Source organism: Peromyscus californicus, unplaced genomic scaffold (assembly GCF_007827085.1).
Source record: "Peromyscus californicus insignis strain IS unplaced genomic scaffold, ASM782708v3 Scaffold_4__1_contigs__length_199733344, whole genome shotgun sequence".
Taxonomy (NCBI): Eukaryota; Metazoa; Chordata; class Mammalia; order Rodentia; family Cricetidae; genus Peromyscus; species Peromyscus californicus.
This window is the reverse complement of record NW_026294562.1, coordinates 32,714,779-32,729,374: the sequence shown is the minus strand read 5'-3', so window position 1 is coordinate 32,729,374 and position 14,596 is coordinate 32,714,779. Positions and strand designations below refer to the sequence as shown.

General features: G+C 38.9%; 2 protein-coding genes across 9 annotated transcripts in view; one reads left to right on the top strand and one right to left on the bottom strand.

Annotated features, from left to right (window-relative positions):
* Ric1 (RIC1 homolog, RAB6A GEF complex partner 1) overlaps positions 1-14,596 on the top strand; it is a 90,458-nt gene that overhangs the window by 67,251 nt on the left and 8,611 nt on the right. For 6 of the 7 annotated variants that reach the window (XM_052713730.1, XM_052713729.1, XM_052713727.1 and 3 more), the window contains 10 exons: positions 280-318; positions 596-706; positions 1,928-2,017; positions 2,757-2,917; positions 3,803-3,941; positions 8,553-8,681; positions 9,133-9,861; positions 11,866-12,024; positions 12,113-12,249; positions 13,785-14,071. In XM_052713730.1, the coding sequence (XP_052569690.1) occupies positions 280-318; positions 596-706; positions 1,928-2,017; positions 2,757-2,917; positions 3,803-3,941; positions 8,553-8,681; positions 9,133-9,861; positions 11,866-12,024; positions 12,113-12,249; positions 13,785-14,071 (1,981 nt within the window). The remainder of the gene's footprint in view (positions 1-279; positions 319-595; positions 707-1,927; positions 2,018-2,756; positions 2,918-3,802; positions 3,942-8,552; positions 8,682-9,132; positions 9,862-11,865; positions 12,025-12,112; positions 12,250-13,784; positions 14,072-14,596) is intronic. The other variant, XM_052713728.1, reaches the window with a different exon arrangement.
* Ermp1 (endoplasmic reticulum metallopeptidase 1) overlaps positions 12,126-14,596 on the bottom strand; it is a 63,804-nt gene continuing 61,333 nt past the window's right edge. For both annotated transcript variants that reach the window (XM_052713734.1, XM_052713736.1), the window contains one exon: positions 12,126-12,239. In XM_052713734.1, coding sequence (XP_052569694.1) covers positions 12,218-12,239 — 22 coding nt within the window. In that variant the 3' untranslated portion in view covers positions 12,126-12,217. The remainder of the gene's footprint in view (positions 12,240-14,596) is intronic.

The window sequence follows — 14,596 nt, the reverse complement described above, 5'->3', positions numbered from 1 at the left end:
ACACATGCCTCTTAGTCAGTTTGTATTGAGTTTAGTATTAGAAACAAGCAATGCTTTGGTGGAGGGAGGAAGCGTGGTGTCTAAACCTTGAAATTATAAGATAGAACATGTGAAATATTGGTTCATAAACAAAGGCTCAATTCCAAGGGCTCTGCTTCTAAAGCCACTACTTGGCACCTTAAACATGCAGGAAGCTGAATCTTAGGCTGTGCTAAGTTAATGTTGTAAGTTGAAGTATATTTCCTAAGTCTCACCAAACTGATATGTTATTTTCTATAGATTTCCAGCACCTATCTAGAAAGCAATTGGCCTATACGGGTGAGTTGTTATTTTGTTGGTGTTGTAGTAGTCATTCTGGGAGTTGAGCCCTTGTGGATTTATAAGAGTGAAATTTTAATGCTAGATCTACTGTGTATTGCTAATGGATTGCCTCTACACTTTTGTCAAATATAGCTATCAATATTTGAATTTTAATTTAGCATTTTATATTTAAATCACTTAGTAGGTTCTTTGCCTTCTATTTTATTAAGTACTTTGTACCTAATAAAGTGTATATAGTTGTAGGAAAGAGGTTTTAATTTTTTTTTTTTAACAGTTCTCAGCTATTGATAATCTTGGACAGAATATCGCTGTTGCTGGCAAGTTTGGGTTTGCACATTACTCTTTACTCACCAAAAAATGGAAACTTTTTGGAAACATTACTCAGGTTAGTGTTATTTTGTTTGTTTTTGTTTTTGTTTTTTAAACAAAAATACATTTCAAGATACAAAGCATAAAAAAACTGATAGTGAGCCTGGAGATGTAGCTCAGCTGTAAAGCACTTGCTATATTCCCGGGTTCTGGGAGGAACAGAGAAGCAGGGAGAGAGACTTGACATTTGATAATTGCCAATAAGTCAGTTTTGATAAAATACTTGATAATTTGATAAAAGATCTTGCATTGAGATAGTTGGCTTTTTATGTTTTGTTAAGATCATTTACAAATGCTGGGAGATGACTCAGCCATTTGTGGTTTCTATATAAGCAAGGAGACCTCAGTTCATATCCCCAGAGAGGCCATTTAGATGCTGGGCAGAAAGGGCAAGTCACCTGTAATGCCATCCTTGGGAGGTAGAGCTGGGGATCCCTGGAACAAGCCACCTGGAGAAACTAGCCATATTAGTAGCCAGCTTTGGCTTTCATTGAGAGATGCTACCTCAAAGAATAGAAGAGCCATCAAAGAGTATTCCAGATATCAAATCCTGGTCCATATGCACCCCCTAAACACACATCTACACACACACACATATGTATATATATAACATTTGACAGGCACATAGACATGAAAAGAAGAAAAAAAAAGATTAGTAGCAGTAATTGTTTAACTTAGAGTTTAATATTATCTTTAAGATTGAGTTATCAGATGTGGTGAGACTAAATGTCTACAAAGTTAGAAATCATTCTGTGTGTGATACGTGCATTTGTATAGCAGGGAGGGAGGGGGAGGGTCAGAGGGCGAGTGAATTAGATATTATGAAAAGAAATGAGGAAAATTAAAGTAGGTATCTTTTGTGTACCAGGCACTTTAAAAATACTTTTTTGTTCTTAGAAACCCAGTTAGGACACTAATACTACCATTTGTTAAAGGATTGGGATTCAGGTACTCATCTGAGGAAGAAGAAAGCCAGAATGTAAAACAGATTGTTTTAGATGTATCATTAATTATCTGGTATTGAGATGTTTTGAATGACACAGACGTTTCTTTATAGGAATATTTATTTTTTTAAAGATAGGATATGGTACATTATTAGTAAAGACCCTGAAAAAATAATTTAGGCAAGAGAGAATGAATCAGGAAAAAATCTGAGCTTTCTAAGAGTATTTTGTTACTTTATTGAAATTTTGGGTAACATAATTAAGGTAAATACATCTTAAAATTTTCTTTTAAGGAGCAAAATATGATTGTGACTGGTGGCTTAGCCTGGTGGAATGACTTTATGGTTCTAGCATGTTATAACTTAAGTGACCGTCAAGAAGAGGTAAGAGGTAACTTCTTTTTTCCCTCAGAAATAATAGATTTTTAATTTTGGAGCTAAGCAGAATTTAATTTTAGGTAGACAATAATCCATTAAAAACTAAACAACATATTATTCCAATAATTTAGCATATTTCAGTAATGGAGTTACTATTTTAGGTTATTTGTGTTGTTTTTTAAGGTGACAATTTGAATTTGTAAGATGATCTTTTATATCATAATACCCAAAAGGCTGAGACAGGAAGGATTATGAGTTCAGGTCCATTGCGAGCTAAATATTGACCCTGTCTCAAAAAGTAAATAAACCTTAAAAGGATAATCTTTTAGCTAGTAGGTAATCTATAAAGATTGGTAATAAAACATTAGAAACCAAAAATACGTAAGTATGACTGTTCTTAAGGATAGCTTTATTAATTTATTGGTTTATCTGGTTGTTTTGAGGAAATGGTAGTCTCATTAGTCAAGTTTGAGTACACAGATCTGAAACATGGTCTCATAATATTACATTTACTCTTGATCACATTATCTTTGGTTATTTATAAAGAATTAGCTAGCCAAAATAAAAACATCATTCATTTTTTGAGAAATCATTGGTAATTCTTTCAACTCCTATTACTTTAAAGTGAGTTGGAGGTGGGGGGTGGTCTGTACATAAAAATATGACTGATACCAAACATTCTTGGGAACCATCTTTTATTTTTATATATTTCTTTCTTTCTTTTTTTTTTTTTTCCTTCCTTCAGCTCCGACTCTACCTACGAACATCCAATCTGGACAATGCCTTTGCTCATGTCACCAGAGCACCAGCGGAAACATTACTGCTGAGTGTCTTCCGGGACATGGTGGTGGTGTTTAGAGCAGACTGCTCAATATGCCTTTACAGTATTGAAAGAAAGTTCGATGGGTAAGTCGTAAGTCTTTCACTCCTGCTTATGTTTCCTCTGTTAGGTTTTCTAAAAGCCTTTCTCCATCCTCATATTTTGTTTCATTATGATGATATTTAAGTAGAAGCTGTGAAGAAAAGAGAAAGAGAAAGAACCTGTACTAACTGCTTGAGCTTGTCTTCCGGTGTTATTGGGGGTTGGGCATATAATTTTAGCTGAGATAAATCTTAGATACTTTTTCACAATGTACGAGTAAGTGGCTAATAACTATCCTACTCTCCAGACACATGGAGAAAGTGAAGGTACCGTTCTTAGAAAGAGCATCTAATCCCTGCTGCAGTAGATGTAGTCTGCAGCACACAAACTGAAATCCTGCTTCATTACATGTAGCCTTACATTAGTGACGTCTAGTCAGCATACAGCATGTAGGCCATACTTCTTGGCTTTTCTTTTGTTCTTAGAAGTGTATTTGTTTAATAAGGACATGAATTATATATCTGCTGAAGTACTATGAGGAGTCAGTAATGCAAAGATAAAAAATTAAGACATTACTACTTCAATAGTTAAACTTTTGTCATTTTACAACCAAATAGTTGTCCCTGCCCCCCAACTCCCTTATTTCTATTCATATAGCTTCTTCCCTGCTGCTGGTTTTCAGGGCATATTTGTGTTGTGGTTTTGTTTTTTCTGCTTTCTAGCATTTTACTGCCTTTCTTGTCTTATTTCTGTATATGTTCCTTAGGTCCCTCAACATTAATACTCCTGACAGAAGGGTATTTAGGGAGCAGAGGGCAGTAGGGAGAAGACATTTGGGTCTGCTGTAGACGTAAAATGCTGTAATGGTGGCTGAAAGGAGAAAAAAATATCTGAACATTGTTGAGCTATGAACTTTTTTTGTTTTTCAGTTCGAATATTACGGCTAGTGTTCAGGTTCTTCAGGAGGTCTCCATGTCACGGTACATTCCTCATCCATTCCTGGTAGTGTCTGTCACACTGACGTCAGTGAGTACAGAGAATGGAATCACCTTGAAAATGCCACAGCAGGTACAGTGCATTTTCAGAGCTCTTAGGAGTTTATATTTCAGTCTTTCGTGTCTTAGGTCAATATTAGGGCCTGTTTATTTGTTCAGCAAATTCATGCTAAGTGTCTGCAATGTACCTTGCATGAAGCTGCTGAATTTTAGTGGCAAGCCAAACAGACCAGTTTCTGGTCAACATTAAACAAGTAATTATACATATATAAACTATTCTGAGGGCATATACTAGAACCTGATAGTAGTCTGTATAATCAGTCAGAGGAGTTTTATATACCATTTGAATTGAAGCCTGGAGCAGCAGTAGGAGTGTTCTAAGCAAAGAAGAGGAAATTCAGGCAGTCATGCAAAGGTTTACAGACAAGAGACAATATGATGTAATCAGAGGGATAAAAAATTTTAGTGAGTAGAGCCTAGGGTATGAGAGAAGATAAGTCTTATAGATAATATTAGTAGCTTTAGACTTTCATTTCAAATCTTAGAGTTTATTCTCTACAGAGGAAAATGACCATGGAACAAAACTTCATGAAGAAGGATTCGGGAGGGATGCTGTGCTGATTGTAGTGAGTGGTGTTAGTGGCCTGAGCATAGGGAGCGGGGAGGGGAGATGGAAAGAAGGAAAATGAATTTAGCATGTAGGTGACTCGTGGCGGTTAGGAGGGAAGAGGAAATAGAATCCCATAGTTTGTAGGTGTAGTAACCAGGTACATGGTGCTCCCAACACCTGGTTGTAATTGTTTCCTGTTCCAGGGCTGCTTCTGCTACCGCAGCAGTTTCAAAACTTTATGTCTGTCAACTGGGAACCTGTTCTCAAAGGGAAATTCTTAATATGGAGATTTGTCATTTCTTAACTGCTCCACCCCCCTTTTCTTCTAATTTAGGTATACATTAAACTTTAGCATTCTCATAAAATTATGGAAAATTAACTGCTTTGTTGGAGAGCCTCTTTCCACTGTAGTTAAAATTGTTATCAGCTTTTATTTATAAGAGGTCTGATTGGGACCAGCCTACTCGAGATTTCTCATTATATGGGATAATATAATTCACATTACCAACTATGTCATACTTGTTCTGTACTCGTTAACTGTTCTGGTCTCCCTCTTGAACTTAATCAATTACTTTATTCCTTACAACACAGCTCCAATTCCATCTGTAAGCTCTGTCATAGTAACCAACTAGTCCTGTTTCACACAATTCCCACTACAAGAGTTTAAGGAAAGGTGAGAATTAAAGAGTCATCATTTTATGTCCCGAGAAACTACTGATTCAGCAGTGATCGTTATTGGATGAAACTTTACCTCACACCCAAGCCTTAGATATCAGAGTATCGTTAAAAGTAGGGAAGAAACAAATTTAGTCTGTTTCCTAAGTTGGCATAATAGGAAATTCATATGAAGACTTTTTACCAAAAACATTGAACCTAAGTGAGTTAAGTGTCTAGAATCATCTTCCATTCTCAGAAATTATAGAGATAAAGAATTAGTACAGTTCTACCACAAGGGAGAAGACTGTCAGTCCATAGGGTAGCTATAAATGAACCACCCACTGCAGTGTTGGTGAGCTGCATTTATGGAGAAAATGTGATTACCGCTGTCTTAGTTTCTTTTCTGTTGCTGTGATAAGACACCATCACCAAGGCAACTTACAAGAGTTTAACTGGGCTTATAGTTCTAGTGGATTTGAGTCTATGATGGAGGAGTGAAGGCAAAAGGCTGGAGAGCTCACATCTTCATCTACATGCGGAGGGAGAGAGAGACAGAGACACAGAGACAGAGAGAGACAGAGACAGAGAATGAATGAATACTGGGAATAGTTTGAGCCTTTTGAAACCTTGAAGCCTGACCACAGTGACACAACTCATCCAACAAGGCCACAACTCTTAAACCTTCCCAAACAGTGCTATCAATGGGATCAGGCATTCTAATATAGGAGCCAAGGGGGGCCATTCTCATGCAAACTACCGTATTGCTATGCTACAGAAACAAGCCTTTAAGCTTATTTGTACCCTCATTGAAATCAGCTATTAAAAAGCACTATTGTAATAATTAAGGATAAATATGAATTGAGAGAAAAACCAAAAAAAATATTGTTTCATTAACATTGTAGTTTTAATGTAAATGCCTATACATTTTAGGATTGGATATTAAGTATCAGAGAATAGATGGCATAGTATTTTGCTTTAAAATACCTTGACAAGATTTAGAGAGGGAAAATCTTTATATGAGTCAGATATAGTGGTGATCAGTAGCGTCATTAATAAGGGGTGCAACAGTTTAAGAGGGCTTTATAAAGAGATGTCTAACTTAGTGGCAAGCAAATAAAAAAGTTGAAATGTAGTAAGAGTTAGCCTGAGGCCACAGCACTACAAGGCAAGTCTTGCTTTACTAATCATCGTCCTTAAAAACAAATAATGAGACTGATTACAGTCAGATGCCTCTCATGAAAGAGTGTAAGCTCCCTGTTAAATGCCACAGACTCCCATGTAGGATCATCTGCCAGGAATCTTGTAGGGTAAGGTGTTTTGACTTTTCTAAGCTTAGAATTTTGAGCATACAAGTAGCTCTTGTTTTTCTAAAAACTTGTGAAGTTGCCCCAGAGTATTATTATAATCATTTATAATAATGTCAATAAAAATATTAAGACTGTTTAGTAATAATAGCCACTTTTTGAAGAAAAGACAAATATAATCTTCTATGGAAATAAGTGAAATATAATGGTGAAATCTACCAGCTTAAAATGAAGTGAGGAGCTAGATATATGGCTCAGTGGTAGAGCATTTAGCTAGCATGCCCAAGGCCCATTATGAAAGTTAGTCATACTGTAGTAAATTCTAGTAAGTCCTTTCGAGGTGAATGCCCGTGTCTTAGTCCATGTGTCACATTTGTTCTCCTTCACCTGCTGCCACTGAGCTGCATTCTCTCCTGTCTGAGCGCCTGACTTCCTGTGTGCACTCTCACTCCTACATGTTATTAGAAGAGTCTTCTTTTTTTATGACAGACATCCAAAGACACACACTTTCTTGCACATTCTGGGCAAGTGTTGTATCACTGGGCTACATCTGCAGCTTGCCAGTTCAGATACAAGCAAGAACATTAAGTATTATAAAACTAGATTACATAGGGTAGCTGATTTTTTTCTTTGGCTGAGCCCTAAATGATACTGAAAGCTTAAACTGATTGATTCAGCAGGTATCAAAATCTGAGACATAGTACAACCGCAGAATAGTACTACCCCCCTCTCTCTGAGTCTTCTTTAGCTTGTGTAGCCTTAGGCTTTCCTATTTCTGTTCTAGAAGAGCTCAGGTGATGTCCCCAGCCCTTTCCTTCTGTGTACTATGAAAGTTCGTCTACTTCAGCTTTCCAGCCGTAGCATAATACTTAGGTTAACAACTCTCTGCTCGGTTGTCCCACACATTTCTATTTGAAAATTTAAGCTTCTTTCCAGCTTACTGTGGGTGAGTGGGGAAAACAAACTCATTTGCCATTCCCTGAGTTTTCCTCCTTGCCGATGTCCGCGACTTTTCAAAAAAGATTTATTATTTGTAATTATGTGTGTGTCTACCTGTGGGTATGTGCATGTGAATGCAGGTGCTGGAGGAATTGAGAAGAGGGCATTGACTGTCCTGGAGCTGGAGTTAGAAAGCCTCTGTGAGCAGTCAGTGTGGGTGCTGGGAACAGAACTCAGGGCCCTGTCAGCAGGAAATGCTCTTCACCACTTGAGCCATCACTCCAGCACCAACCTCAGGTTTTCCAACACCTCACTTAGATTTTGTACCTTGGAACTGTCTTTAGTTCAGACATACTTTTTCTATTTTTTCATACCTAAGTCAGCAGTAAATTCTGTTTGCTTTTTATGGCAAAATAATCTTCCCCTTTACAGGTGAAAATACTTGATTTATCTGATAGTTGGTTGAAAGCAGTGTTTCTCAAACTCTACAGGGCGCTTGTTTAAGCAGGGTGGTGGAGTTTAACAGTAATAATTGTAGACTCTTTACTCTGGCATTTGATTGAAACATCCATAATAAAATGGCAAACTAGTTCCTCATTCCTGAAATCAATATAGTAATTCATCCTGGCTAAATAGAATTTTTTTATGATACTTTTGTTTGAGAGGCATGTGTGGTGGTTTATGTCCTACTGCCCTTTTGACTGACTTTCCAAGCTTTCCTTGAAGATCTGTTGCCATGCAGCGAGGAGATCATTCTCGAGTTTCCCAATGGAAGGGTCCTAGCTCATGTCTTCATTTCTACTTCATGCTGAAGTTAGAATACTAGTCCTTTCCCTACTACCCACAACTTCTTGACCTTCCGGGTCTCTCCATGTCCTTTTCCACCTTCTCTAGTGATGCCGGCTAGACGACTGAAATGAGCTCCAATTTAATTAGTTCTTCCAGAAAAATTCAGTCTCCGTGTTCATTGGTCACTAACTGCACAGTGCTGCTTTGTTCCATCATAACCAGGAAACTTGTTATTCCCACAGTCTAGCAAAGTGGCTGTACACAGTGCAACCCCAGTAACTGTTGTTGGTTGTTTAACCTTTAAATATTGCTAGGTGGCGAGGGAATGCTAAGAACAGGTCTATGTATTAGTTTGATGAGTTTCTCTCTTTTCCTGAAATTTCAGGCTCGGGATGCAGAGAGCATAATGTTGAACCTTGCAGGCCAGCTCATCATGATGCAGAGGGACAGGTCAGGCCCTCAGATCCGGGAAAAGGACAGCAACCCTAACCAAAGGAAGCTCGTGAGTAAAAGTGTAAGGCATTTCAGACCCTGAGAAGTTATGAGGCTAGGCTTTATGAATAGAGAAATGTGAGGAGAAAGCAGTGTGTTGTGATTTAGAAGCTAAGAAAATATATAAAATTCATCTTACAACTGGGCTAAGAGAGAAGACTGAAGGGCAAGTCCCAAAATAAGACAGTGTCTCATATTCCAGATATTATACTGTTTAGGCACAGATTTGTAAACTTCATTTGTGTACTGGAAAATAAAGAGATTGGTACATAGGGTTTTGTTTTTATAGTTCAATGCATATCCTTGGAAAGATTACTGCTACTATTATCTCTAATTCTAAATAAATGTCCCTACTTAAAAACAACAAGAAAAAAACTAATTCTGAAAGTTTACAAAGCTAGTACCTGTGAACTCAGAACCTCCATGTTTAATAGGAAAACCAAACCCAGCAATTCTTGTGTCTCCTCCTTCAGCTGCCGTTCTGTCCTCCAGTTGTGCTAGCCCAGTCGGTGGAAAATGTCTGGACTACCTGTCGAGCAAATAAGCAAAAACGTCACCTTCTGGAGGCCCTCTGGCTGAGCTGTGGTGGTGCAGGGATGAAAGTTTGGCTCCCCCTCTTTCCTAGGGATCACCGCAAGCCCCACTCTTTCTTGTCCCAGCGGATCATGCTGCCTTTCCATATCAACATCTACCCCCTGGCCGTGCTGTTTGAAGATGCACTGGTCCTTGGTGCTGTCAATGACACTGTACTCTATGATTCTTTGTATACACGGACCAGTGCTAGGGAGCAGCTGGAGGTGCTCTTCCCTTTCTGTGTTGTGGAGAGAACCTCTCAGATCTACCTCCACCATATCCTCCGTCAGCTTCTGGTCAGGAACCTTGGAGAGCAAGCCCTGCTGCTGGCCCAGTCCTGTGCTGCATTACCTTACTTCCCTCACGTGCTGGAGCTCATGCTCCATGAAGTGCTGGAAGAAGAAGCTACCTCACGGGAGCCCATTCCCGATCCTCTGCTTCCCACCGTGGCAAAGTTTATCACCGAGTTCCCCCTTTTCCTGCAGACAGTCGTGCACTGTGCCAGGAAGACTGAGTATGCTCTGTGGAATTACCTTTTTGCAGCTGTTGGAAACCCCAAGGACTTATTTGAGGAATGTTTGATGGCTCAGGATTTGGACACAGCTGCCTCTTACCTTATTATCTTACAGGTAACAGTTCTCCTTATAAAGGGATAAGAATTAGTGATCTTAGTTTTAGAGGGGAAGGTATGTCCTATGATGGTTTTTATGGAATTAATGGTCATATTTTCTCTATTGTGTTTATCCTTCATTTTGAAGAGCTAAAGCTTGCCAAATGACCACAGATTTCCTTGAATGTTACAAAAGCTACGTTACAAAATTATTTTGGCTATTTATCCCTAAATAGGCCTAAAACAGATTAATGATTTCAGAATATAATTTTAAGTAAGACTGAAGGAATGTTGTAGCTAGAGTTTTCCTGTCTGGCCCACAGTCAGGACAAATCTCTCTTACCCGCCAGTCCTACAGCCGCTCACACCCAACCAAGTAAACACACAGAGACTTACATTGCTTACAAACTATATGGTCATGGCAGGCTTCTTGCTAACTTTTTATATCTTAAATTAACCCATTTCTATTAATCTAAGTTGCACACACACACACACACACACACACACACACACACACACACATTCAGGTATACACATACTTTGGCATGCATGTCAAAGAGAAATCTCTAGTAGTGAGCTTTACCTTCAACCTTGTTTGAAACAGCGTGTGTCCAGCCTTTCACTACTGTAGAAGCCAGGAGAGTTCTGTGCTTCTGCAGATTGTCCTGTCTCCACCTCCCATATATCAGTAGAGCTCCATGAGACTATAGAGGTATGGACTGCTGTGTCAGGTGTTTTTTTTTTTTTTTTTTTACAGATTCTGAATTCATGTCATCAGGCTTGCATAGTAAGAAATTCACCCACTGAGCCATCTCCTCAGCTGAATTTTTTTTTTATTATACGTAATATATATGATGTACATGTCCCATTAGAAATACTACATTAGACTAATGTAAGAAACATTAACAGTGAAAAAATGGTACTTTGGACATTAGTGCATTCATTACCACAATAATAGCTTTTTTTTTTTACAATGTGAAATTGCTGAAAGGATTCTGAATAACTTTAACACAGCATCCAATCTTAGCCTTTCTATGGACAGCCGAGAAGATTCAGGACTGCCACAATAATAACCTTCATAACACATTTTTCTCAAAATAATGAGACCCCGGAAAATTCATTTCATTATATATTTGATAAAAGGGCTAGAAAGTTTGTTACTACTGTAAATCTGATGTGGATTTCAAAGGCTGCACTAAAGTTCTTTCCTTTATACAACAAGCTAACTATAAACCCAGTTTGAATCTCAGACTGAAGCAAACTTTTTACGACATTATTTAACTTCATGACAATGAACTGAAACCAGAGGAGATACTCAAGCAGAGGCTCGCGGCCCTGAGCTTCTGGGATTCATTTGGCTAGTCAGTCCTAATGTTCATAAAAAAGAAAGTCCGGGTAGCTGTGTTCTCCTTCTGCTGACCCTTGTTGCTGTCCCCATTGTGGAGTGGGGGACTTTGCCCCCACAGACTGCCTAGGTTGGTGGGAAAGGGGCTGTAACTAAGGTCAGCCTGTCAGGCAGCTTTCGTGAAAGCAGGCAGGGCCAGACTGTGAAGGAAGTGCTGGCCATGCTCAGTGTGCAGTAGTGCTATCTGGTCCTGTTGGAAGCAAAACTTTTTGTCAGCTCTTCAGAAAACACTGTAGGAGACAGACCAAGTGTTTTGGAGTCAGGCAATACTAGATCGATCTTGCTTTTCTACTGACCTTAAACAGTTGAGATAACTTCGTTTTTTCTTACCCTGTAAACTGGGAATGATGTAACTTTTTACAGTAAAGAGAAAGAAAGGCATGAGGAATATAAGATATGTCTAACGTGTAACAGTGCAGTGAGTCATAGAAGGAACACCCCTAGCAGAGCAGCCGCCTCGCTTTCCCCGTACGGTCTTCTAAACGCTCCTTTTAGTGTTCTATTGCCCCCAGCCAGCTAATTCCTTGGGCTGAGGGAAGTATCAAGAAAAGCACGGCTCTGTCTATCAAAGTGTATCCTGGTGTCGATGGATTGTCGTCTTCCTTGTTGTCCGTGTAGAATATGGAAGTCCCTGCAGTTAGCAGGCAGCATGCCACCCTCCTGTTCAACACAGCACTGGAGCAAGGCAAATGGGACCTGTGTCGACATATGATTCGATTTCTTAAAGCCATTGGTTCTGGAGAAGCTGAGACCCCTCCTTCCACACCTACAGCTCAGGTTAGTTGCAGAATTGTACAGCTTCTTTAGGGCATACACCCACAGGGCATCTTTGGCTAAAACTACTGTATGCTGTGTGTGACCGCAGGAGCCCAGTTCAAGTGGAGGATTTGAGTTCTTCAGGAATCGGAGCATCAGTTTATCTCAGTCAGCTGAAAATGTTCCTCCTGGTAAATTCAACTTACAGAAAACACTAAGTATGCCATCTGGTCCTTCTGGAAAAAGGTAAAAGAATAAAGAACAATTATAGTTTTCAGAGCATTGCATTTCAAGGCATTTGTATAATTAAGTCTTATGAGAATATTTAATTCAGTTGCAAATCATTTTTTTTCATTTGCAAAAGACTTAGAGAAGCTGTCTCTTTATCTTTTTCTTTCCTGTTAAGTTCACTCCTGTTCTGTGTACGTTTTATGCCTTTGTACTAAAGTAACTCTAGATGCACTTGTTCTAAATGTAATTCATGTAAATTACATCCTTCTGATGACAGAGGACCAGAACAAAATGTTAGGTATTGGGAAAGCTAAAGGGCTGGAGCATTCTGAAGACCAAAGACTACATCTCTCATAATGGAAAACTCTCTCTGGCAGTGTGGCTGTTGACTTAGTGCGATGGTGACAGATGGGTGGGATTTTCTCTGGCTTGTGAAGTCCTTGCATTACTTCTGGTGTTACCTGTTCTTGGCTCTTGGGTTTTCTCCTCCCTAGGTGTTTCTTTTATGTTATTTACATTTTTACTGCAATTCTGGGTACATATCAAGACTTAACATGTTTTATTATGATATTTTACTTTTTATCCTGTCTCTGGTAATTAACACTCCTCCCCCAATACAAACACACTGTAAAACACAGCCATAGTGGCGTATCAACAACCGCCAGCCATACTCTGAGTTTAAATATTGGTTAATACCTTACTAAGAGCTCAAATGCCAGGCACTGTTCCGTGCATTTGCATGTTTAGGTCTTAATCCTTAAAACTCTGGGGTTGTTAATCATTGTGCAGGTGAAAAAACAGAGGCCCACAAAAAGACTTGATTACGTTCACATGACTAATCGAAAGTGGAGTGAAATCTGAATCTGAGAAGTCCTGCTTCCGATGCCAGGCTCTCTGCTGCTCCATGCCCTGCTTCTCACTTCGAACCCACTACTCAATTACCAAACTGGCTATACACTTACTCATATCGAGGAGAGATGATAAACTATATTTACTTGTCATTAATTTTTGTAAGTTTTGTTTTCATATATCTATATAACTCAAGTAGAGAGGTTTTCCTTTATGTTTTCCCCTCTTTTATTGGGATTTACAAATGCATTATTTGGTTACTCTACTTTTCCCCCTTCAATTATACACCACCTCTTCCTGGTCTGACTTCTTTTGTCTCCTATTTATTCTTATGCCATATATTCAATCCTACAAATTGATATTAAGAGATAACTTTGTACCTGGCATGATTGTGCACACCTTTAGTCCCAGCACTCGGGAGGCAAAGACAGGATGATCTAGCTCTGTGAGTTCGAGGCCAACCTGGTCTATATAGTGAATTCCAGGACTACATAGTAAGACCCTGTCTCAAAATTTTAAAATGCCTTATGTTTATTTAATAGGTTGTGGTATGATATGGAGAAGCCCTGAAGTTTTTCTTCCTGTTCAGGCACAGTTAGATATTGGATCTCTTACTTCCTTTTCAACTTTTATCAATGCTCCCTGAAAGTATGTAGAGTTCTTCAGCAGGTTGTTCTGTAACTTTCTTCTGTTTCTTACAGATGGAGCAAAGACAGTGACTGTGCTGAGAACATGTATATTGACATGATGCTGTGGAGACATGCTCGGCGTCTCTTAGAAGATGTGCGGTTAAAGGACCTTGGCTGCTTTTCAGCCCAGCTAGGCTTCGAACTAATCAGTTGGCTTTGCAAAGAACGTACTCGAGCTGCTCGTGTAGACAACTTTGTAGTAGCCCTGAAGAGACTTCACAAGGATTTCCTGTGGCCATTTCCCATTATCCCGGCCTCTTCTATCAGTTCCCCTTTCAAAAATGGAAAGTGCCGAACAGGTAATGTGGAATTCTGACAGTTTTACAAAAATTGTATTTTATTTTAGATATTTAGACATGTTACCATTGGTAGACAGTCAAGGAACTCTTTTCATTCAAATTTAAGCAAATAAAAACCAACTTCTTGTACGTTAGTTGGAACATTCACCATTTGGCCAAAGATACATATCAAGTAGAAACTATTCTCTCTTAAGTCTTTTGGGCTTGAAGTTTAACTCAGAGATGTAACCATTATTAAATTATGAACAGGTTGAAAACTGTCTGAATGTAGAAGCTCCTGTATTGACCTTACTGCAGCAAAGAATCGAGACTGAGTTAGTAGGGAGCCTCAAATGAGCTCAGCTATGACTGCCTGACAGAACTCATCCCAGGTGATGAGTGTCTGTGACAATCGTGCCATTTTCTGAACTTGGAGAGGAAAAAGTGAAACCGTGTTTGAGTAAAAGAAAAAAGCTTGTAAATTCAGATATTTTTCCAGTTATTTAAACAAAACCTTTTTATCGTGGTGTTTGGAAACTTTGGGTT